A 27,089-nucleotide genomic window follows, 5' to 3' on the forward strand; every position below is an offset into this window, starting at 1 on the left:
TCACTCACTACGAAAGCAAAAGACTTGGCAGACGATGCACCATCCCCCCAATGAAAAGCAGGGGTGTCACTAGCACGTTAAGAGACCATACAATAAGTGTCAGGGGCCCGAGACTGTTCAACTGCCTCCCAGCACACATAAGGGGGATTACCAACAGACCCCTGGCAGTCTTCAAGCTGGCACTGGACAAGCACCTAAAGTCAGTTCCGGAACAGCCGGGCTGTGGCTCGTACGTTGGTTTGCGTGCAGCCAGCAGCAACAGCCTGGTTGATCAGGCTATGATCCACCAGGAGGCCTGGTCACAGACCGGGCCGCGGGGGCGTTGACCCCCGGAACTCTCTCCAGGCAAACTCTCCAGGTAAAGCCTCCAGAAATGTGAGTTACTGATTAGTGAATGATAAAGGAGTGCTGACATGAGAAGGTAGAGGAGAATTATGAAAGGGAACACAAGAGAGAAAGGAAGGAATGTGGAACTAGTACAGTAAATTTAATATAAGCCTTAGAAATAGTATTAAAGATGTGTTTCATATCACACTGGCTCGTACGTTGGACTGCTTGCGGCCAGCAGTAACAGCCTAGTTGATCAGGCCCTGATGCATCGGGAGGCCTGGCCATGGACCGGGCCGCGGGGGCGTTGATCCCCGGAATAACCTCCAAGTAACCTCCAGGCAACTAGTTGCAACTATTGCGTTAAAAAACACACGTGAAACTTTTTATTTAGACGACGTTGCATTAATCAGTAAGTTTATTTAGGTACAGGTACACGTAACTACAGTTACACAAATTATTATACATAGTAACATGTGTAAATTTTCTAGGATAACCTAAAAAAAAAAGTCAAAGTGCCTTATTTCCATTGGAGTCCTTGTAATATCTTATTATTTGAACAAATATTCTGGTTAGCGAATTACCTAATATAACCCAATGTAGTCAGTGACGTATTCCCGCTGGGGTCTTGATTCAAGGAATAACTACTACAAAGTAATGAACTAGATGTGCAGTTTAGATCTTTAATATGTTTAATTAAGCACCCCAAAGGTAATGAATATCCATAATCATCCTGTGGGCGCAATGTTGAAGATTCTCGTCCAGTTTGAAGTTGGCGCCTCAATGATCATATATCTTTAACAAGTTTATCTTAAGCTTTTTCCATGTATACTAACTTGGCAAGCTTTTAATATAATTACTATTAAAATATGTAATTATTAAACAATTTAATAAAGTTAGACTTTTAATAATTTATAAATTATAGATATGCATATTAAGGTTTTCAGTGTTTTGATAAATGTATATTTTAGGGGGGGGGGTGAGAGGGAGGGAGATGATGTTGTTGACAGTGCACGTGTAGTTACTGCTGTAGTTGTCTGCTGTCTTGACTCTGCCTCTCTCCACACACCTGCAACATGGCCATTCGCTGCCAGTTTGAAGGTTCCAATGAAATAGGAGTATTTGCCAAGCTGACTAATGCCTACTGTCTTACTGGCATCGGAGCTTCGGCAAATTTTTACAGGTAAATTTATTATTGTCTGTCATGTCAAGGCCACACCTTCCCTTGTGCCTCCAGGAATGTGCAAGTGTTTTATTTATTTATTAATTTGAATATGATACAGTGAAGTACAAAATAATACAGTTAAATGCAGCATGCCAAAGTCCCTTGTATACAGAGCATTATGGGCAGCTTAAAATTAACTTAAGATTACCTAAGCAATGATATATTCAGTGGTACAAAAATTATTGTAAAACAGATAACAATTTAGCACAAATGAGTATTACAAAGACAGGTTATATGGTTATTTACTGTGTTGCTGTGTAATCACTAGAATGGAGTATTATGTTAGGTAATGAAGTTCAATAGAAACAAAGTTTGATTGTGTCACAGGTTGACATTTATGAGATACAATTATTCAGTTTTTATTTAGTTGTGGGTGAGTAAGTGATTTTTGAGAAGAGACTTGAATTTATAAACAGACAGTGTTTCTTTTATATTTACAGGTAATGAATTCCAGATTTTAGGGCCTTTTATGTGCATGAGTTTTTGCATAGTGTGAGATGGACACGAGGAACATCAAAGAGTGATCTGTGCCTTGTGTTATGGTCATGTGTTCTGTTGAGGTTGGTAAGATGTTTGAGGGGAGGGTTTATGTCAGAGTTAAGTGTTCTGTGTGTTTGTAAGTTTATTTAGGTACAGCTACACATAAATACAATTACCCAAATTTAGGTGATAACAATTACCATACATAGTATTGTGTGTAAATTACAAAGTGAAACTTCCATTGTAGGGAAGGATCCCCCCCCCCCCGAGATATTGATGCTTCCGCTGTTTTCTCGTATCAGATCTGAATTTCTCTATTTTCCATTCACTGGAAAACCCTTATAGGTTAGCTTTTTTTTCCCCTCCATTAAGTTTTTATTCTGGTTCGACACACAGGAATTTTTAAGTTTTATATAATTTGTGTAAATTAACATAAAGTAACTGAGTCAAATCACACTGTGATACAATAATAATCTTTATTTCTACAAGTACAACGGAGCATTTGGGGTCATTGTTATATTGTTAGACATATAGTATAAGAGCTGTGAATATAATAATGGTATACAATACAAACAAGTTGATAAGCCAGACACTTGCAGCTCTGGTCCTTCCATTGTGAGCCAGAGACACTACCACTGAGCCACAGTGATGATTTCTGCTCAAGAATTTTGCCTTTTATGGTAGTCCTTTCAAATTACTGTAGTCTTTCCTCCAGTATAGTAAATATGAGCTGAGTAATACTTGCTTCTGTCCACTTTATTTAATTACTATACTGTACTTTTGCCTTCTCAATATTTAGTTCAGTGTATTTAAAATTGCTTTCATTGTAGTACAAAAATGATTGGTTTGCACCTTTTCCACAGGCATCTTATTACCATTGTAATAATGTTGGTAGAAATACCGACTATGTAAAGTAAAAGGACACAAGTGCAACTAATGTGACATTAAAAATGTCACATTAGTTGCACTTGTTCCCTTTTGCTTTACATCTTATTACCATTGCAACAATCTTGGCTGGTAAAGCATTAAAATCCTGAGAAACCATAATACGATAATAAATTTAAAATTGGTGTGAATATCAGTTTGAAAGTAACCTGAAATCTCTGTTGCAGTTAGTAAATAGTCACACATGGTCATCGTATGATTAACTAGCACCTTGGGCAGGAAAAACATCCATCTCTTCCCCAAGTTTCCCCTCGAGTTCTCCACCCAAGTAGCATATTTTTCAAACTAACTTCGATGACAGTTCAATGTTTACCTGGAGGGCATTCCAGGGATCAATGCCCCTGCAACTCTGTCCACGACCAGGCTGCCTGGTGGATCAGGGCCTGATCACTGAGGCTGTTACTGCTGGTCGCACATAGTCCAATGTACAAACCACAGCCCGGCTGATCCAGCACCGACTTCAGTTTTGGTGAACCTTTTCCCATTGTAGCAATCAGTTCCCTGTTCTTGGCTGACATGAGTGGAACTCGTTGTGGTTGACTGCTGTTGTATATCATCTACTTTAAAGTTTGACGTGTTGTACTTTCAGATATGCTCTTCTGCATAGGTATCTGTCCAGCTACCTCTTGAAGACAACCAGGGGTCTATTGGTAATGTCCCTTATGGCTGGTGGGAGGCTGTAATAAAGTTGGTAGAATTACCAACAATATGTAAAGTAAAAGGACACAAGTGCAACTAATGTGACATTTATTGTGGCAACGTTTCGCTCTCCAGGAGCTTTATCAAGCCATTACAAACAATACATGGACACAGAGGGTATATAAAGGCTCAGAGTGAGGTGAATACTAGTGAGGTACCATTTCGATGTTCACTAGTGGTAGTAGTAGTAGTAGTAGTGGTAGTGACAAAAGTAATACAATATGGTAGAGCAATTAATTCGTAGATGAGTAAAAGGATATAAAAGCTATTACTTGGGTAACATAAAAATAGGTTGGACAAATATAAACTGGAATGAGGCAGCTTGTTTCAGTGTTCACTCTCTGTGCTTTGTGTAGTATAACAGGAGAGACTATGTGATGGCAGGGTTTACTGTTTTCAGGAGGATTCTTGCTAAGACTTCGGAGATGGTGAAGCTGCCGTTTTGTTTAATTGTAGTCGAAACAGCGATCAGTGCTGATTCAAGGCACTTGCGTGAGCGGAAATTCGTTTCTTTTATCACTAATTGGGCGTCTCTGAATTTCATAAGATGATTGGTGGAATTTCGGTGTTGTACACAGGCGTTGTTTAAGTTGTCGTTCCTACATGCGTATATGTGTTCATTGAGGCGGGTGTCGAGGTTTCTTGCTGTTTCACCTACGTAGATCTTGTCACAGCCTCCACAGGGTATAGTGTAAACTCCTGCATTGACTGGTTCGTGGTGCTTGGGTTTTGTCCTGGTTAGATCCTTTATTGAAGTGGTAGAAGCGATGGCGACTCTGGTGTTAGCTTGTGAAAGTACTTTTGAGACGTTTAGTGCAACCTGGCTGTTGGGAAGAATTATAACTTTGTTGGGAGCGGTGTTGATGCGTGGAGAATTGATGATCTGAAGAGCTCTTTTCTTGCAGTCTTTGATGAAAAAAGAAGGAAATTGTAACTCAGTGAATGTTTGGTGAATATAAGTACATTCCTCGTCAAGAAACTCAGGACTACAAATTCGGTATGCTCTTAGGAAAAACCCGATGATGATGCCTCTTTTGGTCTTGGTATCTTGACTGGAATAGAAGTGTGTGAGATCATTTTTATTGGTGGGTTTCCGATAAACTTGAAATCTTAGGTTGTTGTCTACTTTGTGAATGAGGACGTCGAGGAAAGGTAGCTTGTCATTGGACTCTTCTTCTAGTGTAAACTGAATCGCTGGTTCAACTGCAGCTTTATGTGAACCTTCTTCTAATCTTCCTAGAAGATACATCACTGCCCTTAAGGACCTCGCCAACGACCCCAACATTATCGTCACCACCGCCGACAAAGGAGGTGGAGTCGTCATACTCAACACCAGTGACTACAACACTAAAATGATGGACCTTTTGAATGATCAATCTACATACGAACCCATCAGCACTCAACAGTGGGAGACGCTCACCAAAGACTTTCTATACAAAACCAGACAAATACTCAAACGCACTAGAGAAGGGAAGAAACTTCTGTACTTGTTACCAAGCAACCCTAAACCAGCACACATGTATGGTTTACCCAAGACCCATAAACACAATATTCCTCTCAGACCAATCACGTCAGGAATAGGCAGTGCTCCACACAAACTAGCCGGAGTTCTTGCCAAACATCTTTCCTGCCTTCTGGGGACCATCAGCCCCGCTCATCTTAAACACTCAGGCGACCTTCTCAACCGCATCTGTAACCTCTCCATCCGTAACAAGAAACTAAGCAGTTTGGATGTGACTTCCCTCTTCACAAAAGTACCTACCAAAAAAGCCATCGAGGTTCTACGACGTAAAGTCAACCAGGACCTTAATCTTCCTTTACCTCCCGGAGATTTTGTTGACTTGATTGAACTCTGTGTTAACTTCAACTGTTTTTCCTTCAATAACAAGCTCTACAAACAAACCTACGGCATGGGAATGGGGTCCCCAATAAGTGCCGTCCTAGCCAACTTGTACATGGAACACCTAGAGTCCGAACACTTCGCCAACATCATCCCTTCAAGCGTCACTTGGTTACGTTACGTGGACGATGTCCTCGTAATAACTCCAAAACGTTTTGATGTACGGGATCTTCAGGCAAGGCTCAACGCAGTTGAACCAGCGATTCAGTTTACACTAGAAGAAGAGTCCAATGACAAGCTACCTTTCCTCGACGTCCTCATTCACAAAGTAGACAACAACCTAAGATTTCAAGTTTATCGGAAACCCACCAATAAAAATGATCTCACACACTTCTATTCCAGTCAAGATACCAAGACCAAAAGAGGCATCATCATCGGGTTTTTCCTAAGAGCATACCGAATTTGTAGTCCTGAGTTTCTTGACGAGGAATGTACTTATATTCACCAAACATTCACTGAGTTACAATTTCCTTCTTTTTTCATCAAAGACTGCAAGAAAAGAGCTCTTCAGATCATCAATTCTCCACGCATCAACACCGCTCCCAACAAAGTTATAATTCTTCCCAACAGCCAGGTTGCACTAAACGTCTCAAAAGTACTTTCACAAGCTAACACCAGAGTCGCCATCGCTTCTACCACTTCAATAAAGGATCTAACCAGGACAAAACCCAAGCACCACGAACCAGTCAATGCAGGAGTTTACACTATACCCTGTGGAGGCTGTGACAAGATCTACGTAGGTGAAACAGCAAGAAACCTCGACACCCACCTCAATGAACACATATACGCATGTAGGAACGACAACTTAAACAACGCCTGTGTACAACACCGAAATTCCACCAATCATCTTATGAAATTCAGAGACGCCCAATTAGTGATAAAAGAAACGAATTTCCGCTCACGCAAGTGCCTTGAATCAGCACTGATCGCTGTTTCGAATACAATTAAACAAAACAACGGCAGCTTCACCATCTCCGAAGTCTTAGCAAGAATCCTCCTGAAAACAGTAAACCCTGCCATCACATAGTCTCTCCTGTTATACTACACAAAGCACAGAGAGTGAACACTGAAACATGGTGGGAGGCTGTTGAACAGTCTTGGGCCCTGGATTGTGTTTTCTCAGTGTACCAGTGGCACCCCCTCCTCTTCATTGGGGGTATGTTGCATCGCCTGCCAAATCTTTTGCTTTTGTAGGGAGTGATTTCTGTGTACAGATTAGGAACCAGTCTCCCCAGAATCTTCCAGGTGTAGATTTTGATGCATCTCTCTCACCTGCACTCCAATGAGTACAAGTCAAGAGCTTCCAGGCATTCCCAGTAGTTAAGGTGTTTGATGGAACTTAAACATGCAGTAAAGGTTCTCTGTATATTCTCTAGATCTGCAATTTCACCTGCCTTGAATGGGGATGCTATGTACAGCCTAGAGAGAACAAGTGATTTAAAAAGGATCATCATTGGCTTAGCATCTCTTGTCTTGAATGTTCTCATTATCCATCCTATCAGTTTTGTCGCAGATGTGATATTGGCATTGTTGTGGTCCTTGAAAGTGAGATCTTTGGACATTACCACACCCAGGTTCTTCACGTTACTTTTCTGCTCTATTGTGTGATTAGAGTTTGTAGTATACTCAGTCCTCTCTGTCTTCATTGAACATTGTTGTTTTCCATTGCCCATTGGAAAACTTGATCTATATCTTTTTGGAGATTTGCTGTGTCCTCAATGGATGACACACTTGCAGATGATACAGTGCTATGGTTTACATCTGTCTGTCTGATATGAGAACGAGGAACAGGATAGAGCAAGTACTGTGCCTTGTGGAACAGAGCTCTTCACTATGGCAGCTTCTGATTTAACTCTGTTTACCACTACTCTTTGTGTGCGATTAGTTAGAAAGTTGAAGCTCCATCTGCCTACTTTGCCAGTTATCCCTTCAGCATGCATTTTATGTGCTTTTACACCATGATAGCACTTGTCAAAGGCTTTTACAAAATCAGTGTATACAACATCTGCATTCTGTTTGTTTTCCAGTGCATCTAAGACCATAGCGCAGTGGTCCAGTAGTTGCGAGAGGCAGGAGCGACCTGCTCTGAAACCATGTTGCCCTGGATTGTGCAATTTTTGGGAGTCCAAGTGGTTTGCTATCCTGCTGCTTAGAACTCTTTCAAAACTTTTTATGATGTGGGATGTTAAAACTATTGGTCTGTAGTTCTTGGCTATTGCTTTGCTGCCACCTTTATGGAGTGGGGCTGTATCCGTTGCTTTTAGCGACTGGAATCTCGCTTGTGTGTATGCTCCCTCTCCATAGTATACTTAAGGCTCGTGAGAGGGGTTTCTTGCAATTCTTAATGAACACCGAGTTCCAAGAGTCTGGGCCTGGGGCTTTCTCAAAGTCTAGTGGAGTTAGGGTTATGTCAGAAATTTGGCATACATTGGCAGGGTTTTGAGGCTCATTCATGAAAAAATTGTTTGGATTGTCTATCTTTAGACTGATTAGTGGTTCTCTGAACACAATCATATTGAGATTTCAGTATCTCGCTCATTTTTTTGTTGTCATCTGTGTAGGATCCATCATGTCTGAGTAGGGGCCCTATACTAGAAGTGGTTTTTGGCATATGAAAAGAAATATTTCAAATTTCTTTCAATGTCACTTATCGCTTTTAGCTCCTCTTGTCTCTCCTGGATACCTTTGATATACCTTTGAAGAGTTTCGAGAGAGTATCTATTCTCTGAGCCCGGCCATGGGCCAGGCTCGTACGAGTCCTTTAACTTCAGCTTAATGTTTCCATTTCCCTGGTTAGTATTTCCTTCCGTGTTTCAGATAATCTGGCATTCTTGAGGAGCTCAATGATTCTTCGCCTTCTCCTGTAGAGGGAGCGTCTCTCTCTCCAGTTTACTTCTCTCCTTTTTTCTTAGGGGAATATGCCTTGAACATGCTTCGGCTACCAGGTTAGGGTTCGTGTAATTTAAGATAACTTTCCACCATGTTTCATTTAGGGAATAGTTTACCTGATCCCAGTTGATGTTCTTGTTGAAGTTGAATTTAGTAATGGTACCCTCATAGCTGTATGCATTTTGCTGATCAGGACCCCAGACTTACATGCAAAGGGGTCCTGATCAGCAAAATGCATACAGCTTTGAGGGTTCTCTACTGATTAGTTTGTGATCAGAATTAGTTGTTTTTGATATGTTTCTTACCAGGTCCTCATTATTTGTGAAAATAAGGTCTTGTGTGTTCTTCAGTATTGTTGGCTCCACTGTCTGCTGACTTAGGGTGTTTTTATTGCAGAAATTCAGTAGCTCATGTGTGTGACTTATCTGCTACAACATTATTTGCTATACTCTTCCATTTTGTACGTCTTAGATTGAAGTCACCAAGCAGCAAGATGTTTGTGGATGGGGCTGGAAGGTTTTCCAGACAGGAGTCAATTTTGGATAGCTGTTCTTTCGACTGTTGGAAAGTTACATCTGGCGGCTTATATACAAGTACAATGACTAAGTTTTGGTTCTCGATTTTTGTTAGAACTTCAACTACATCATTTGTGGTGTTCAGTATCTCTGTGCAAATGAGCAATTTTTTGACATACAGGCCAATAACCCCCCTTGTTGCCTGTTTTTTCAGTCTCGTCTAAAATGGTTGTACCCAGGTATCCATATTTCACTGTCAAAGTAATCTTTTGTGTGGGTCTCTATGAAGGCTGCAAACATTGCATTTAACTCCCCTAGAAGTCCACTAATGAAAGGTATTTTATTGTTGGTGGATGGCTTAAGGCCCTGTATATAGCAAATATAAATGAGGTTATGTTGTATGTTTATTGGGGGGATTTCGTTGTAGGCATCAGTAGTTGCGAGTCCAGCGGGGCCACTGGCTGTGCCTCCAGTCCAACAAGGCTCCAAGGTGGAGAACTATTTTGGTTATTTCTTTCCATTTTCTTCAATTCCTAACACTAAAAAATCACTTGGAGTGGAGTTGTCATAGCTACCATAACTATGATTTGTTATACGAGGTGTGTGCCTCCTGGTCCCTTTTAGGTGGTATGCAGGGCAGTGGGTATTGTAACATTGTTTTTTGAGGACTGAAGAATGACACATCTCAGGGTGGAAGAATTTTCAAGAGGTAAAATGACACGCTTCTTTAGACAGGAGTTCGCGGTATTTTTTGGGAAGCTCAAAGTTGCATGTCTCATTTGTTTTCCCTGATAATCCATGCTTACAAATGCCCCAAACATAGAATTTGCACCATTTTGTTTTTGGCTGGATACAATTCACACTGGATGTATTCCTAATCTGTGCAGATCCTAAAACTGCACTACAGTCCTCCATAGCCAAACCAGACACGCCACCATCCGTTGTCAGTAGGCCAACATTTTTCCCGGAAGAGGACTCCTTTACCACATCTGTACTAGGGGCTATAGCTGTGGTGGCTGTAGAAGGGCATTTAGCTGAATCTGGATTTGCACTTTGGCTGGGTCAGGGTCAGCTCTAGAGCTGGGCACTGAGCTAGCTGATTTTTTGTTTGTTTTTTTTCCAGTGGGTCTGTTTATTTTTGGGTCAACTGTTGTAGACTGTATGGGAAATTTCCTACTCAAGCAATGCAGAGGGGCCGGTTTGCAATTAGTGGGCCTAGAAATAAACATTTCTGATATTTTAGGGTTGCACTGTATCTTGAAAAGACTAGCTAATTAATGGATTTTTCAAGTTCATCTCTTCATTCTTTATAAACCCTTAAAAACAGTTTGTGTTGGCCCAGGGGTCTTGTTTGTTCTCGAGTATTATGATCATGTATAATTTGTTTTCATTGGGTTATTTATAATTGTTAGTTTGGAATTTCATGTGAAAATTTTTGTGATAACAGACAGGAAGTATGTTCAACCCTTTGAGGGTCGACAGGCCCTCTCCAAGACTCGCTCTCAGGGTCAGCCAAATTTAAAAAAAAAAAAAATTTTCTTCTTATGAAAAGATAGAGAATCTTTTCCCGATCATAATGACATCAAAAGTATGAAATTTGATGGAAAACTTACGGAATTATGCTCTCGCAAAGTTAGCGGTGTCGGCGATGTTTACGCATCGGCGATTTTGCCCACTTTGAGCCCCATTTTCAGCCAATTCCACTGTACTAGTCTACAACAAACATGAATATTTCGCTAGAACTCCATTTTTTCTATTAAATGAGTGCAAGAAACCACCCATTTACCAATTTCAACTATCCAGTACAGTGGTCAGAATTTAGCAATTTTGCCAATTTCACACAAATTTCAAAAGATGCCAATTTCCGAATAGGGTCCAGGATAAACAAAGACATTCCTGGCACTAAAATGACATTTCCTCTGTTCATTAGTCACGTCTCAAGGCCCCTCTTACATTCTTTTGATTTCCACTTTGAATTTTTATTCTTACAAAAAATAGAAGATTTACTGTTATGCAGACTGCTGCATTAGTGTAGAAATGGTATAAATAACATCGGCACACTTGTGAAAGAATATTAGACTCACCAGTTGACGTGTATTGGACGCTTGGCATGATTTGTTTACTTTCGAACTTTGGTAAAAATCGAACATTTCTGCCACTTTGAGCTCAATTTCAAGGTACTTTTCATTGTAAAATCAGTCAAAATCATCTCAATTTCTGTAATATGTCTTCCATTCTATAAAATGAGACCAAGAAAACTAGAATACAACAATAAATACCATACGAAAATACAGTGCAAAGTCGCTGTTTTATTCCAGAAAAACGGTCGTTTTTTTCTCATTATGCACTGTGTGCTGCAGGATTTTTTTTATACTGTACACACTGACCACATAGACCCATTCTTTCATATGTAGGCCTACCAGCTTTCTCCCACTAGATTTGAGGGCGCTAGAATTTAGGCATACTAGTACGTCAAAAAACCCTGGGTCGTACTAATACGGCCGAAACCCCCAAAGGGTTAAATGATCTCGTTATAACTTGTCTTCATTTGGATTCAAATAGATTTCTTTTTTCATCACTCTAGTCCTATTGTCCTATATATATGGTCTAGCATTCCCTTGCCCCTCTAATTTATTTTTTGATTAGATTATTATTATTATTATTATTATTATACTGTGCTTTTACATATTTGGATATATTGGTTTGTAAGATAACCCTCTATTTTGATGTATCTGTAATGTCATCTTATTCTTCACCACTTTATCTCTAATAACATTATTTTATAATAGCTTTTGAGGAGTAAGTTAATATGATTTTTATTTCAGCATCTTTGAGGAGCAGTTGAGTGATACAATTCCTGTTGTGTTTACGTCCATAGCTGGTTGTCGCATTATAGGAACAATGGTTACAGGTATGTGCAGTACTTGTTAGACATGTTTTCTAAAGTTTGAAGTATTGTACTTTACTGTATTTGATAAATGTAATTGTCCATTATATACAATAACTTATTAAATGAAAGGGACAACCTGTGATATACCTATTACATATACTACTTAGTTACTTAATTATCATTGTGTATCTGAAATTACAGGCAATCGACATGGTCTTCTGGTGCCCAGTACGACGACAGATACAGAATTGCAACTCCTGCGAGACCATCTCCCAGATAAAGTCAAAGTTCAGCGGATAGAGGAACGATTATCTGCTCTTGGAAATGTAGTTGTCTGTAATGATTATGTTGCACTTGTTCATCCAGATATAGATAGGGTATGTTCCTTCATTTTTTAAATTTCTAAGGTAGAGATCTGTCATAATTAGTGATGTAATGAGTTTATTTTATTGGTTCTTAATTACTATTTGCATGAATATTCTGCATACATTCCTTACTTTATTGTATTTAAATTTCCAGTAGAGGAGACATTTCATGTTTGTTTTTACTCATATTTTCCTAACAGCCATTGTATAGTCAATCTTCTTGGGACCAGGAAGCCCGTTGCTGTTAGTATAAAAAACGGTAATTATGCAAGCACACATTGGCGTACCGGATTTGCCATGGTTATCTCATGGGAAGGTGCCCAGCTCCACTGCATAAGTAAAGTCATAGTGACATTAACCCCCCCCCCCTCCAAAAAAAAAAATATATATATATATTGCCCAGTTCATCACAGAGCTTCAGCCTCTTTAAATGCTTTACCATACTTACTTTGTCTCCCATCCTCAGAAAATCCCACTGTTGATGCAAGATATTTTTTATTTAACTGAGGTGACCTCTTAACTAAGGCTGATCACAACATTAACTTTCAATTTCTCCATTTACTTTGTACTTACCCTTGATATTCCTGCCACTCTAACCCTTCACCATGCAATGCTGAAGGATCCAGACTTACTTAGTGTGACATGAACACAATAATATACACTACTGGTAATGAAATAAAACACATTAAGGAAATCCTTCATGAAAATTCAATAAGCCATGCATGTCATAAGAGGTGACTAAAATGCCGGGAGCAAGGGGCTAGTAACACCTGCTGTATACACTACTAAAGTTAAAGAGAAACTTTTGTTTTTCTTTTTGGGCCACCCTGCTTTGGTGGAATATGGCTGGTTTGTTGAAAGAAAAAAATACACCTACCATCCGACTTACGACCGAGTTTGGTTCCAAGAAACCGGTCATAAGTCGAAATGGTCGTAAGTCGAACTTTACTACTGAATATCAACAAAACATTTTTGTAATGACTTTATTTTATTGTTGTATTTTGATATTTCATGTTTTACTTTACTTTTTATGCTGTTAGTACTGTATTTTATACTGTAAGGTTTAGGATAAACACTGTGTACAGCACAAATAGTTGTTTATTTCCCAGAAATTTGGCATAAAAAACACGGTCGTAAGTCGAGTGGTCGTAAGTCGAGTGGTCGTAAGTCGAGTGGTCGTAAGTCGAGTGGTCGTAAGTCGAGTGGTCGTAAGTCGAGTGGTCGTAAGTCGAGTGGTCGTAAGTCGAGTGGTCGTAAGTCGAGTGGTCGTAAGTCGAGTGGTCGTAAGTCGAGTGGTCGTAAGTCGAGTGGTCGTAAGTCGAGTGGTCGTAAGTCGAGTGGTCGTAAGTCGAGCAGGCCGTAAGTCGGATGGTAGGTTTATATATACACATTCATATACATATACAGTAGGGCCCCACTTATACGGCAGGTTAGGTTCCAGGCTACTGCCAGATAGCAAACATCTTCGGAAAGCAGAACGCCATTTTTTCCCCTTATAAATGCCTATAAATGCCAGGTAACAAATTTACACTATATTACATTATTAATAGAACTAGGCATTAAAAACAATAAATAGTAAAATACACACTCAATACACCCATTACTTTCCTTAAAATATTTGTAGTCTTAATGTAGGGCGAGAGGTGAGTGTTATGTGTAAGAAGTCAAGTTTGGGAAGTATGGGTACTCTGCAGGGGCCACCCTCCCCACACAATGCAAACAAACCAGACGAACATGTCTGATTTTCATCACTTTACGTTTTGTACAAGTTGTTTCCACGTTGATGCAGTAGAATAAATAGAGAAACACTCCCATTCTCACGTAACACCATTTTTAGAAGAAATGACGCCCTGAGTGAAGGCATACGAAAGAAATAATTGGACTAAAAGTTGCCTGGCTACCACATCTCAATTTTTTTTTTTTTTAACAAGTCGGCCATCTCCCACCGAGGCAGGGTGACCCAGAAAGAAAGAAAAAATCCCCAAAAAGAAAATACTTTCATCATTCAACACTTTCACCTCACTCGCACATAATCACTGTTTTTGCAGAGGTGCTCAGAATACAACAGTTTAGAAGCATATACGTATAAAGATGCACAACATATCCCTCCAAACTGCCAATATCCCAAACCCTACTTTAAAGTGCAGGTATTGTACTTCCCATTCCCAGGACTCAAGTCCGGTTATATAAAAATAACCGGTTCCCTGAATCCCTTTACTAAATATTACCCTGCTCACACTCCAACAGCTCGTCAGGTCCCAAATACCATTTGTCTCCATTCACTCCTATCTAACATGCTCACGCATGCTTGCTGGAAGTCCAAACCCCTCGCCCACAAAACCCCCTTTACCCCCTCCCTCCATCCTTTTCGAGGACGACCCCTACACCGCCTTCCTTTCCCTACAGATTTATACACTCTCCATGTCATTCTACTTTGATCCATTCTCTAAATGACCAAACAACCTAAACAACCCTTCTTCAGCCCTCTGACTAATACTTTTATTAACTCCACACCTTCTCCTAATTTCCACACTGAATTTTCTGCATAATATTTACACCACACATTGCCCTTAGACAGGACATCTCCACTGCCTCCAAATTCTTCCTCACTGCAGCATTTACAACTCAAGCTTCACACCCATATAAGAGTGTTGGTACTACTATACTTTCATACATTCCCTTCTTTGCCTCCATAGATAATGTTTTTTTGTCTCCACATATACCTCAATGCACCACTTGCCTTTTTTCCTTCAATTCTATGATTAACCTCATCCTTCATAAATCCATCTGCTGACACGTCAACTCCCAAATATCTGAAAACATTCACTTCTTCCATACTACTCCTCCCCAATTTGATATCAAATTTTTCTTATCTAAATCATTTGATACCCTCACCACCTTACTCTTTTCTTCATTCACTTTCAACTTTCTACCTTTACACACACTCTCAAACTCGTCCACTAACCTTTGCAATTTTTCTTTAGAATGCCCCATAAGCACAGTATCATCAGCAAAAAGTAACTGTGTCAATTCCCAATTTGTATTTGATTCCCCATAATTTAATCCCACCCCTCTCCCAAACACCCTAGCATTTACTTCTTTTACAACCCCATCTATAAATATATTAAACAACCATGGTGACATTACACATCCCTGTCTAAGACCTACTTTTACCGGGAAGTATTCTTCCTCTCTTCTGCACACCCTAACCTCACTATCCTCATAAAAACTTTACAGCATTTAGTAACTTACCACCTATTCCATATACATGGGTTAGAATATTTAATGTCTGAACCTTGTCCAGGAAACGGAGGAAACAATCCACGATGTCTTGCAAGTGGAAGTGTTTCGTCATACAGTAGCAAACAATGTTCTAGTGGGATCCTATGCTGTGCTTTCAAATCAAGGAGGTATTGTGCATCCTGCTACTCCCACCCAAGAACAGGATGAACTCTCAATGCTGTTACAAGTTCCCCTTGTGGTAAGTGTTCATGTACAGTATATCAGTTGTGCTTAGTAATCAAAGCTATCTAGGGTTGTCAGGTGGCAGTGCTGTAAACTTTTAACCTTTGAGGTACTACTTATCCATACTTGACCTACTTGTGTAGGAATTTTTCATTTAATCTACTGCATTTTCTAATGATTCCTTATAAAAACTTTAATCTGATTAGAGACAATAAATCTTAAAGGTTTAGCAGATTAGTCATTAAAACTTACTATTGATTATCTGTCAGTTAAAGAAAATCTTAGTGTTGGGACAGATGCTGGTACATTTTGAATGATTTATGGCTGAAAATAAGGGTCTCTTCTCTGGGAGGGGTGCCACTTCCCACAATGTTTGCATGACTAAGAACCCATCATCTCTCTCGTAAGTGGTAGGATTATTTCCCCCTTTTGTTAAGTGACATTATTTTTCACTGTCTACACCTCTGACAATACAGCTAGAGCAAATACTAGTGAATTTTTCTTTGGTCATATTATAATGGGAAATGGCCAGTATATTAAATGTGTAGTGAGAGGAGGGAAAGATTGAAAGATTACAAAGCATCATAGATTAGTATGATCATGTGATTTATAATTACATGGTTTGAAAATATAATGTTACAGGCTGGCACGGTAAACAGAGGAAGCAATGCTTTAGCAGCAGGTTTGCTCGTGAATGATTGGGCAGCTTTCTGTGGTATGGATACAACAGCAACAGAGCTCAATGTAATTGAAAGTATCTTCAAGATCAATGATGCTCCACAGTCTGCTATATCTACAACCATGAGAAAAGCACTTATTGATAGGTGAGTGTGCTAAAAGCAAAACAGTTTACAGTATACCGAATTTTATGTTATTCCTTCATTGTCCCCTGTAATTTATGCTTTATTTTTTACATTGTAAGCTTCTATGATATGCAAGCAGTCACTAACATTTTGTTGAATTGAATATCATTGTACTGCCAATTACTTTGTAGTATATGCTCAGACAATGCTGTAACTGTTCGCATTGCTTACCATTGATCTATCATATATATGCAGCAAGCAGACATCATATCCAGATGTCGAGACTTCCTCCGAGTGGGTAGTATTACGTACTATAATGCAGTGACCAGGATAGCTATTATATATCATGTAACTTTGTAAGGGTACCCAGAAGTGTTGGTCTTTGAACCCAGATGCTACACTAGCAGTCTGAGAGCCTACTTGGGATTATAAAAGAAGTGAATTCTACTTTTCCTTTCATACATCAGCAACCTTCCAAATGTATCGCAACAGCTTAGACCTGTTCTCTTTGCTGACGACACAACTTTTGTCATCTCCCACCCAAATCCAGCATCACTCAACATTGTTAATGAAGAGCTCTTAAAAATATCAACCTGGATGACTACCAATAAACTTACACCTAACATTAACAAAACCCTCTACATTATGTTTGGGAGCAGAGCCAGTAATGCCCAACTAAACATTATGGTTAACAATACGCTTATAGCTAAATATGTTGAGGGAAAATTTCTGGGTCTGCAGCCTGACAACAACACCCATATCCAACGCACAACAAGTGTCCAAAACAGTTGGCATCCTCTCAAAGATGCGTTATTATGTACCACAAATGGCACTACTTACATTATACTATTCACTGATCTACCCCTACCTCACATATGCTATTTGTGCCTGGGGATCCACAACAGAAAATCACCTGAAGCCAATAATAACTCAACAAAAAGCCACAGTAATAATGATCACAGTCCACTGCTAGACAACACACAACTCCACTCTTCAAAGACCTAAATCTACTCACTATATAAAATATTCACTCTTACTACTGTGCAACCTTCATTTACAGAACAATAAATTCCAGTATTACTCTCAACCTGAAGCACTTTCTTAATAGTTGCAACAGGACCCATAGACATAATACTAGGCACAAAAATCTCTGACATACCCTGTGTCCAGCTAAATCTGTGTACAAATTTTATGTACATAAAAGGGTCCAATATCTGGAAAAAACTGCCGGAACTCTCCAGAGCCACTGTCTCGGCCATCATCATCAAAACTACCATTAAAAAGCACCTTTCCCTAACATATCTCAACATCAGCTAAACATGTGAAACCTATATATCCATATTCTCAATGTCACAAACATATGGAAAACAGTATAATCTTATTCTTAATATATAATCCTCAACCATTACAACAGTGACCACATTAATATGCTAGAATCCTCACTATCTATAATCATAATAACCTCCAGTGCTTTAAACAGAACTTGATAAGCCATATAGCATGTACCAATAGGATATTCACTTCTCTTGTATTCATTGTAACTCCTAAATTTATATTTACAACCACCTGAGAGACTATATAAAACCAGTTATTTTGTCATTGACTTAATAATCTTGGTTAGTCTTAAGTTTGCCCAAAATGCTCTGCATAATAAGGGGTTTTCTGCATGCACACCTAAATGCCATTCACCTCTGTAGAAAGACTATCATGCTGAAATAAAGTATCTCTAGGGTGTTGGGGAGGAATGAGATTAAAAGATAATAAATGATAGGAATTGGGAGTTTTCAGAGTAATTTGATGACGACTGCTCTTTTGGTAGATTTGAAAAGTTTTGAAGGTTCATGGAGGAGTTTTGGAGGGTATGTAAAAGAAGAAAAATAAAAAAAAAATTTTCATTTCTATTCATTTATTTTTTAAACACTGGTCATCTCCCACTAAGGTAGGGTGATCCTCCCATCCTCCTCCCACCATGAAAAAAAAATCATTATCAAATGTTGTCTTGCTATTATACAGTAATCTCTTGAGTTACGATGAGCTGGAGTTATGATTTACCCTCAGAGGAATTTAGGTTTGAGTTGCATATAATGGTAGGACTGTTGTGGGTCGCATCCTAAGGAACAAGATTAACTTAAGTTGCCTGAAATGCTCTGCATAACTAGGATTATGTACAGTAGTATGCCAGTAATGTCAACTAGGTCTGTAATAGTTGTATCATGTACTTGTAAAAATAATTATTACAGTATTATTCCTGGCAACACAGCCAGGTGCAAACACTCATCTCTAACAAAGGAGTTCATAGATTCGACCCTAAAGCATTAACACATACACATTATTATTGTCAGCACATGTGGGTGGCTCTTCCAACGAGCAAACTGGTAACTTCTCTTAGCAGCCACTCAGCAATAGGGTTGAATGTCTCTGGTAGGATCTCAGCCAATAGTAGAGTTTGTACCTGCAGTTTATTTGTTTACTCTTCATTTTGAAGGTATGAGTATTTTCTCACTAATTTTGGGGATGTTTTCTTTTTGGGTCGCCCTGCCTCGGTGGGAGATGGCCGACTTGTTGAAATTAGTGCACGAGTACGGCTTTTTACAATTGACCATCTCTGCTATTATCAAGCAAAAAGAAATAAAGAATATTAAAGTGGCTGACAAATCTAAGCTAGTGAAAAAGGCAAAGAGTTTATCATAAAAATAGAAAGAGTTGTAATTGTGGATAAGAGAAGCAGATGAAGGGAGATAATGCCTACAGTAATATCTGACTGCACAGTACAGTACAGTAAAAGTTGTACTTCTGGGGTCTATTAACTAATTACATACTATGAAACCATGTATTTTGGGGTTTGAGTTGTGATAGTTTGGAGGTATAATACATCTGGAACAGATTAATATCATGATGCAAGGGACCACTGTATTGGTAGCTGTGAGGAAATTTGTTATTTAAACTTGTATATTTAAACGAATTAATGTAGCTTAATTTTCTTTTTTTCAGTATGACATAATTGGGACAGGCAACACCATTAACGTGAAACAAAAAAGGTACAGAAGTGGATAATTTTTAATTTAAAATCTTTTTATTTTAATGTTTCTCTGCACAGACTACTGTGCTGTGCAAAAGGTTGCAGAGAACAGGGGATGGCTATATGTTAATGATGCAAATCTGGAGAATGTTGTACAGTTTTTTTTTTTTTTAAATGTAAGGCCCATGGCATTTGTTGGTATATCATCCTCTTGGCCTTTAAAAAAATTCTGTCAGTATCATAAATGCATAGCACCTGATAAATTGTTTCCAGTTGAAGGACAAGAGGTATGGAAGGAGCTTTTGTCGTTGTTCCAAATAGCTTTTGTTTCATCTAATCTTAAGGGATTATTAGAGATAAAAACTATACGTTGGTTCAGTGTGCTGTATTCCCAGTTCATTTTTATTATTTTACATGAAAATGTTTTGTTGTATTTAATTACATACCAAATATATGCCATATTCAAATTGTGAAAATGTTTCAGTACCTGAGGTGGGCAATATTCAGAGGGATTAAGAGTACCATAATCCTAAAATGATTATTGAATTTTATATTTATATTCACGCAGTGTATTACAAAGTCCCATATATTAAAGACCAAGTACCTTGATGTTGAAAGGCTCCTGCTCCAGGTAACTGATATCTAGTCTTTGGAATATACACTGAGAAAAATTAGTTTTATTATATATTAACATTTTCTTTATACCAATTAATATTTTACACAGGAAAGCAAAACTATACACAATGGTATAAAAAAAACTACAATTCAGTCATCTACCAAGGTGGGGAGACTCAAAAAATAGAAACATTCACCATTTATTCAATTGTGATCTTGTCAGAAGCATGCAGATATCAGTTCAGAACCCCCCTCCAGAGTGCAGGTACTGTACGTCCTACTTCCAGGACCCAAGCCTGGCTAACTAGTTTCCCAGACTGTCCTGGTGGTGGGAAGTAAAGTGCCTACCTTCTGGAAGAGTGAGTGGTGATTAGTTCTGAGGGCCATATGAAGTGATGTATGCATGCTTTTAGCAAGTGTTTTTCTTCTTTTGGGTCCTTACTTCTGTGCTTTATTTGGAATGTCACTGAGAAGAGGGAGAGGCTCAGTTAAACAAGATTATGAAGATAATCCAAACAAAATAATACAATAGTCATGTCATCAGACTGGCTTATTTCCAATGGGGTCCTGTAATCCTCTCCCTAAGGCTGCAACTAACACCTAGGTAACAACTTAATGCTAAGTGAAACAAGTAGGTAAAGGGAAAAGGTCTCAACTTTCACTCGTCTAGGAATGGAACCCTGGTCCCTCTGAGCTGTGGTTACTATTATTACTAAATTTATGTATTTGCAGTGTTAAAATTAACACAAAAATAAAATATGTACAAGCGGTTACTAAAATAAGCTTTTGCAGTCATGCGACTGAAGTCGGCTAGATGATAAACTATTGCTTCATATTATTACATGAATGCCCGTCAAGGATAAAGGGCTCTTCATACAAGGAATTGGGGCCACTTCAAATTAAACCTGACTGCCTTTATTTCTCAGGCCTTGTATTACCCCTACAGGTTTAGTGGTTTTCCCTTCAATATATTTTGTGAAATCCCACTGCACTGGAAAGGATGAAGGCCTACATAAACCTTGGCACACACCACTACCTACATTACCCAGAGCTACATCACACCACCACAATTTTAAATATTTAGCCAAGTACCCACTAGTGTAAATATTTCCCCATTCCTCTATAACTGTGGCTTGACACCATATATTGCCCACCTTAAAGTAAACTTATAATAACTTGACACTGATATAAGTTACTGAAACACTTTTTTTTTTTTTTTTTTTGTAACAAAAAATATTTATATAAAATGTTCTCTACATGTATTAAGTATTACAGATTTAGCACTTAAAATTTATTATATTCATGGGAAAACTGTAGGGATCATAGTGCCCTGAGAACGTTCAGTCAGGTTTGATCTGTTGAAAGGGAAGGTAGCTCCACACCACTTGAAGTTATAGATGGAAAAAAAAAAATGACAGGTTATGATAATTTAGCATATTCCTACCAAATGCTGATTATTTTCTCATCTCAGTACCTTCAAAGGTGCACTGATGCCAGTGAAAGGTTATTGGTTCAAGGAAATGGAGCCAGCCCCTCCTTTCTTGAATCAAATTGATTGCCTCTATTCCCAAGGTACTGTATGATTCCTTTTGGCTTAGCTCTTCCCACAAATGTAATATTGTATTACTATTATACATACAAAAAAAAATAAGCACTAAACCCATATCAGTTATACATGGCTATGTAATAAGTTTATCATTACATTATTAACCCTTAAACTGTCCAAACAGATCAATGTTCACTCGCGTAGTGCTCCAAACATAGATCTATATTCGATTTTATGTGCTTTTTTGCGTAAAAAAAATAGATCTACGTTTGGAGCGCTACACAAGTGAATGGAGATCTACATTTGGACAGTTTAAGGGTAAATGTGTATTCATGAAAATAAGCCCCTATGTAGTTTTACAGTAGCTTGGGAATAACAGTTATCAGGTTTGACCTGAAGAAAGGAAGAGTAGGTCCAAATCCTTGGATCCAAGAGCCCTTCATGCTGTCCTTGAAAGGATCAGGGATGTAATACAAGGTGACATGCAATAAATACTACTACTAAACACATAAGTGGGAAAAATGAGCTGTCAATGTTCTAGTGAAGCATTTTTAAAGGAGCTGGAGCTACCTACTTATCTTGGATCTAATCTGGTCACCCTCTTATTCCTCAACAATCTGCAAGACCCATATGGGTTTGATGCATCAGTTTTTATATTAAAAAGTAAGAACTAAACACATATTACACAGCACTGCTGTTTAACCCATAAGTTTTCATTTAATGTTAACTTTGGTTTGTAACTTTTATGTATTCAAGGTAGCACTAAACCCACAGGGGAGGTAAACTTTAATTTGAGGGGAAGGGCAGCTCCAAATCCTTGTACCAAGAACCCTTCACTATTATCAGGACATCTTGCGAAGTTCAGATATAGGAACAAAACTTCCTAAGATTTATATTTCATAATATTCCAGTTACTAATAGGTCATCACACAATTTATGTAAGCACTGATAGCTGCTCATTACAATAAACTAGCCTAATTAACATACTCGGTCTGCTTTCAAAGCATCATTTTTAACAATGAAGATTGATGCTTACTACCAAAGTGTCAGCACATCAAGAATGAATGCAGATGAGCTAGCAAGACTGGCTCCCGTTTTTAACCATTTTTTTTTTTTTTTATCAAGTCGGCTGTCTCTCACCGAGGCAGTACATTGACAAAAAATGGAATGAGAGCCACCATTTGTGATCATACAGTACTCAATTTTAAATACCTCGAGCAACAGCAAGTGAATAACTTAAATTATCAAGTACAGTACTGTAATTAGCCTTTGAGTCACTACACATTAGTCAATAATTACATGTTACAACCTATTTTTTACTGCTGTTCTCTATATAAATTTAAGTAAAAATAAAGAGCTGTATCAAATATCTTGACACCAATACTGTCTGCAGAGGTGTGATACGGCAGCTCAGATATTCTTATTTTGCAAATAAAAGCACAGGAGTCAGTTTATAGAATGCAAATGTTGAAGCTGCTTTACAAACTTACAAACTAAGATGCTCATAATTATATTAACTTTGTTAAAAGCACAAACTTCGTGCAACATTAGTATTAAAATATTAACACAGCCTCTCCTCACTTAATGACGGAGTTCCTTTCGTAAGACCACATCGGTAAACGAATTTGTCGCTAAGTGAGGAGCATACTATAATGGTAGTGGGTCTATATCAACTATCTTGGATATTGTTTTAACATCACCTTTGCACCATTTATAACATTTCTGGTATATTTTTGAATGTTTAACCCTTTGAGGGTTTTGGACGTACTAGTACGTCTTACGTGCAGGGGTTTTTGACGTACTAGTACGCACAAATTCTAGCGCCGTCAAATCTCGCGGGAAAAGGCTGGTAGGCCTACATGTGAGAGAATGGGTCTGTGTGGTCGGTGTGCGCGGTAGAAAAAAAATCTGGGACCCAGTGGTGCATTGTGGGAACGCCCTCTTAGTAAACAATGTCCACCATGCCTCGCGGTAAGAAGCTCCTCACTCCTCGGCGAATTGGGACACTTTTGTTCCCCAGTGACAGTTCTAATACAGATGGAAGTGCCAGTGAAGATGAGTTTCAAGGTTTTGGCGAGGTTTTGACCGAAACTAATGACCATAATATCGGTAATAGTGAGGAAAACCCAGACGACCCTCAGCTTTCCACCTCTGGTGCTGGGCCGTCTTGTTCACGTTCAGTTGTACCAGAATCCAAGAGGAAACTTCTATTTTCCCAAATCCCAGACTCAGATGAGAGCATGGGAGATGATAGTGACTGTGAATATGAACTACAAGCTCTTCAAACTAGTTCCAGTAGTGATAGTGAAGTGCAATATTCCCCAGTGAAGCGTCAGTATATACGACGATATATGCGCTCTGGTAGTGTGCCATATGCTATGCCAAGGGGAAGGAGTGTATCTCGGAGTACATCCCGTGGCTGTACAACAGGAACAGACAGTAAAAATGACGATGATACTGTTGCAATTGGGATGGAAAATGTGCGTGGTGGTAGTGGTGCCGGCGGTGAGGCACCAGCAGTGGGCCATGCTGCCACCCACGCCGCTGCGTCAGCTGATCTACAACAAAGGCCACCATCCCCCACCCACCCACCACACCAGCCTCCACAACCACAACCACCTGTCATTGTTAAGTACCCACCAGCAGACCGCACCTGGGATTGGCAGGAAGCTGTCAATTTTGTTCCAAATGCCCACCAGTTTGGTGACAGCCAAAGTGGAATACGGCCATCTTGTACACTTGGGAACAATGCCACTGAACTGGAATGTTTCGAGTTATTCTTTGACGAACCACTGATGGAAAGTATTGTCATGGAAAGCAACACATACTACGAGTACACCATGGCAAACACATTACTTTCACCAAAATCACGTCTACACCAGTGGAAGGAGGCAACTGTGGCTGAGATGTATCTTTTCTTTGCCACAATAATGCTTATGCCACATGTGTATAAGCACAAAGTGAAATCATACTGGTCAACAGACCGCCTGATTGCAACCCCAGGTTTCAGTGATATAATGCCAGTGAATCGATTTGTGCTAATGTTACGTATGCTTCACTTCTCAGATAAAACCAGGCCTGACAGGTTATATAAGATTAGGAATGTGTTTGTGTATCTGAAAGAGAAATTCAATACGCATTTTTATCCCTTCAGGAAGCTTGTAATTGACGAGTCTTTGATTCTGTTCAAAGGAAGACTCTCTTTCAAGCAGTACATACCAAGCAAGAGGAAACACTTTGGTATAAAGTTGTTTGTGCTTTGTGATTGTTACAGTGGTCTGGTATTGGATATTATTGTGTACACTGGAAGTTATACATTGCAAAATACCAGGAAGTTATTGGGCATCTCAGGTGATGTGGTTAGAACAATGATAGAACCATACCTTGGTAAGGGGCATATATTATATACAGATAACTGGTACACAAGCCCCTCACTCAGTGATTTTTTGCGAGTGAACATGACAGATGTGTGTGGCACAGTACGTGCAAATCGGAAACATATGCCCAGGTTTGACGCTGGCACTCGTAGAGGTGAGGTGCAGGCGTTTGCTGCCAATGACATCATGGCATTTCGGTGGCATGACAAACGAGATGTCACACTGTTGTCATCAGTTCACCCTAATGAAATGGCAGACAGTGGCAGGCAGCATAGAGAGACCAATGAACCCATTCTAAAACCTGCAGCTGTGATTGATTACACCTTCAACATGCGTTCAGTGGACAAATGTGACATGCAGATTGGGTTTGCTGATTGTGTTCGCAAGAGTTATAAGTGGTACATCAAACTGTTTTTCCATCTTCTGGACATTTCCATGCTCAATGCTTATAATATGTACAAGATGAGGACCAGAAACAAACCACAGTACGGCAAATTCTGTTTGTCTGTCATCAGACAAATAGTATTCAAGTACCAAGGAACAACACCTGCAATTGACCGCCCACCAAATTATCAACAACTACCTGCTCGTCTGAAGCATGGTGATCACTTCCTGGTAAAACTGCCTGCTACTGCTTTCAAGAAAAAGGCTCAGAAGAGGTGTTACGTCTGTGCACATACAAAAAAACGCCCACAACAACGCAGAGACACTCGTTTTATGTGTGAGGAGTGTAAAACACCACTGTGCATGACACCATGTTTCAAAGAGTTCCACAGGCTGCAGAACTTCTAGAAACATTCCCTGTGACTGTATATGTGTATATAAAATATAGAAAAATAGTAATAAACAACATTTCATATCATTTGTTTGTGTAAATATTTTCTACAAACAAAATAATGACAACAGTGTTTACGCCCTTATTGTGTAGTATTGAAAAAGAAATAACTTACAAAATACTGATCATGTTGGCCTCAGAGGCCATAAAAGTTACTCAGAAAAAGAAAATTTTAAAAATAATTGAAAATAGTACATAAAAAAGTAAATAGAAAAATACCGGGTGACGGCAGTCAGCGATGTTACCAGATGTTGTTCAATTTTGGCAAACTTCACGCCACCATATCTCGGTAAGTATTGACGGTAAAAATTTTTTGTTTAGCCTATAATGTTTAGAAAAAAAAAAACTATTTTTTCATAAGAAAAAAAAATTTTTTTTTTTTTGAAATTTGGCCGACTCTGAGAACGAGTTTCGGAGAGGGCCTGTCGACCCTCAAAGGGTTAAACAGCAATGTACTGTATATCGTAATAAACAGAATAGAGGAAATCAGCTCTAATATACATTAATTATGCATACTGGTCAGAGCCCGTTGTAAGTCCAAGTCATCATTAAACGAGCATGTCGCTAAGTGAGAAGAGGCTGTATTGTAAAATAAGATAAATCTTTCATTTACTCTCAGTCTCTCATACCACATATTGTAGAGTTTCTAAAAGAAAAAGTTACATATAATAGAAATGAATGACTAGTTATTTTTACAGACTTTTTTTTATATATTATTTATATCACTTATTTAATAATATTTTTTGCAAGTGCTAGAAAAAAAATATTTTTCTGATATAAGTGAGGCAAGCTTTATAAATTTTAATGTAATTAAGGCAAAGTTAGACTTTAAACACTAAATCAAAAGCACCTTAAGTTTCCCAGCCAACAAATAGAGCCATGTGAACATTTTTAGCTACTGCTAATACATTCATGGCAGTGTTCCTATCCTTACCTAACACTCAGTGTTCCTGACTACCTCTTGATAGAGCATATATTCCTGGCAGCCAACAGTAATGAGTAAAGATGGAGGAGAATTTCTTAGCAGCCAACAATAACAGCTTGAGATGAGATAGCATTCTTCTTGATGGTAAACAGTAGCAATGCTAGATGGAGGGAATGTTGTTCTTGGTAGCCAACAGCGATGACTCTAGATGAAGATAACGCTCTACCAAAGGAGTATATACCTATGTAAAATAAAAGTTTAAACAGTAC

General features: G+C 38.8%; 2 protein-coding genes across 3 annotated transcripts in view; one reads left to right on the plus strand and one right to left on the minus strand.

Moving 5' to 3' along the window:
• Positions 1-1,298: 1,298 nt before the first annotated feature.
• eIF6 (eukaryotic translation initiation factor 6) lies at positions 1,299-19,998 on the plus strand. The gene is made up of 6 exons (XM_053773764.2): positions 1,299-1,510; positions 11,806-11,891; positions 12,072-12,247; positions 15,540-15,716; positions 16,343-16,524; positions 19,495-19,998. The coding sequence occupies exons 1-6, from the start codon at positions 1,404-1,406 to the stop codon at positions 19,502-19,504; spliced, it is 738 nt and encodes a 245-aa protein (XP_053629739.1). The 5' UTR covers positions 1,299-1,403; the 3' UTR covers positions 19,505-19,998.
• The window catches only part of LOC128690919 (xylulose kinase), a 49,252-nt gene continuing 42,055 nt past the window's right edge, over positions 19,893-27,089 (minus strand). For both annotated transcript variants that reach the window (XM_070088737.1, XM_070089281.1), the window contains one exon: positions 19,893-27,061. In XM_070088737.1, the coding sequence (XP_069944838.1) occupies positions 26,981-27,061 (81 nt within the window). In that variant the 3' untranslated portion in view covers positions 19,893-26,980. The remainder of the gene's footprint in view (positions 27,062-27,089) is intronic.

Source organism: Cherax quadricarinatus, chromosome 1 (assembly GCF_038502225.1).
Source record: "Cherax quadricarinatus isolate ZL_2023a chromosome 1, ASM3850222v1, whole genome shotgun sequence".
NCBI lineage: Eukaryota > Metazoa > Arthropoda > Malacostraca > Decapoda > Parastacidae > Cherax > Cherax quadricarinatus.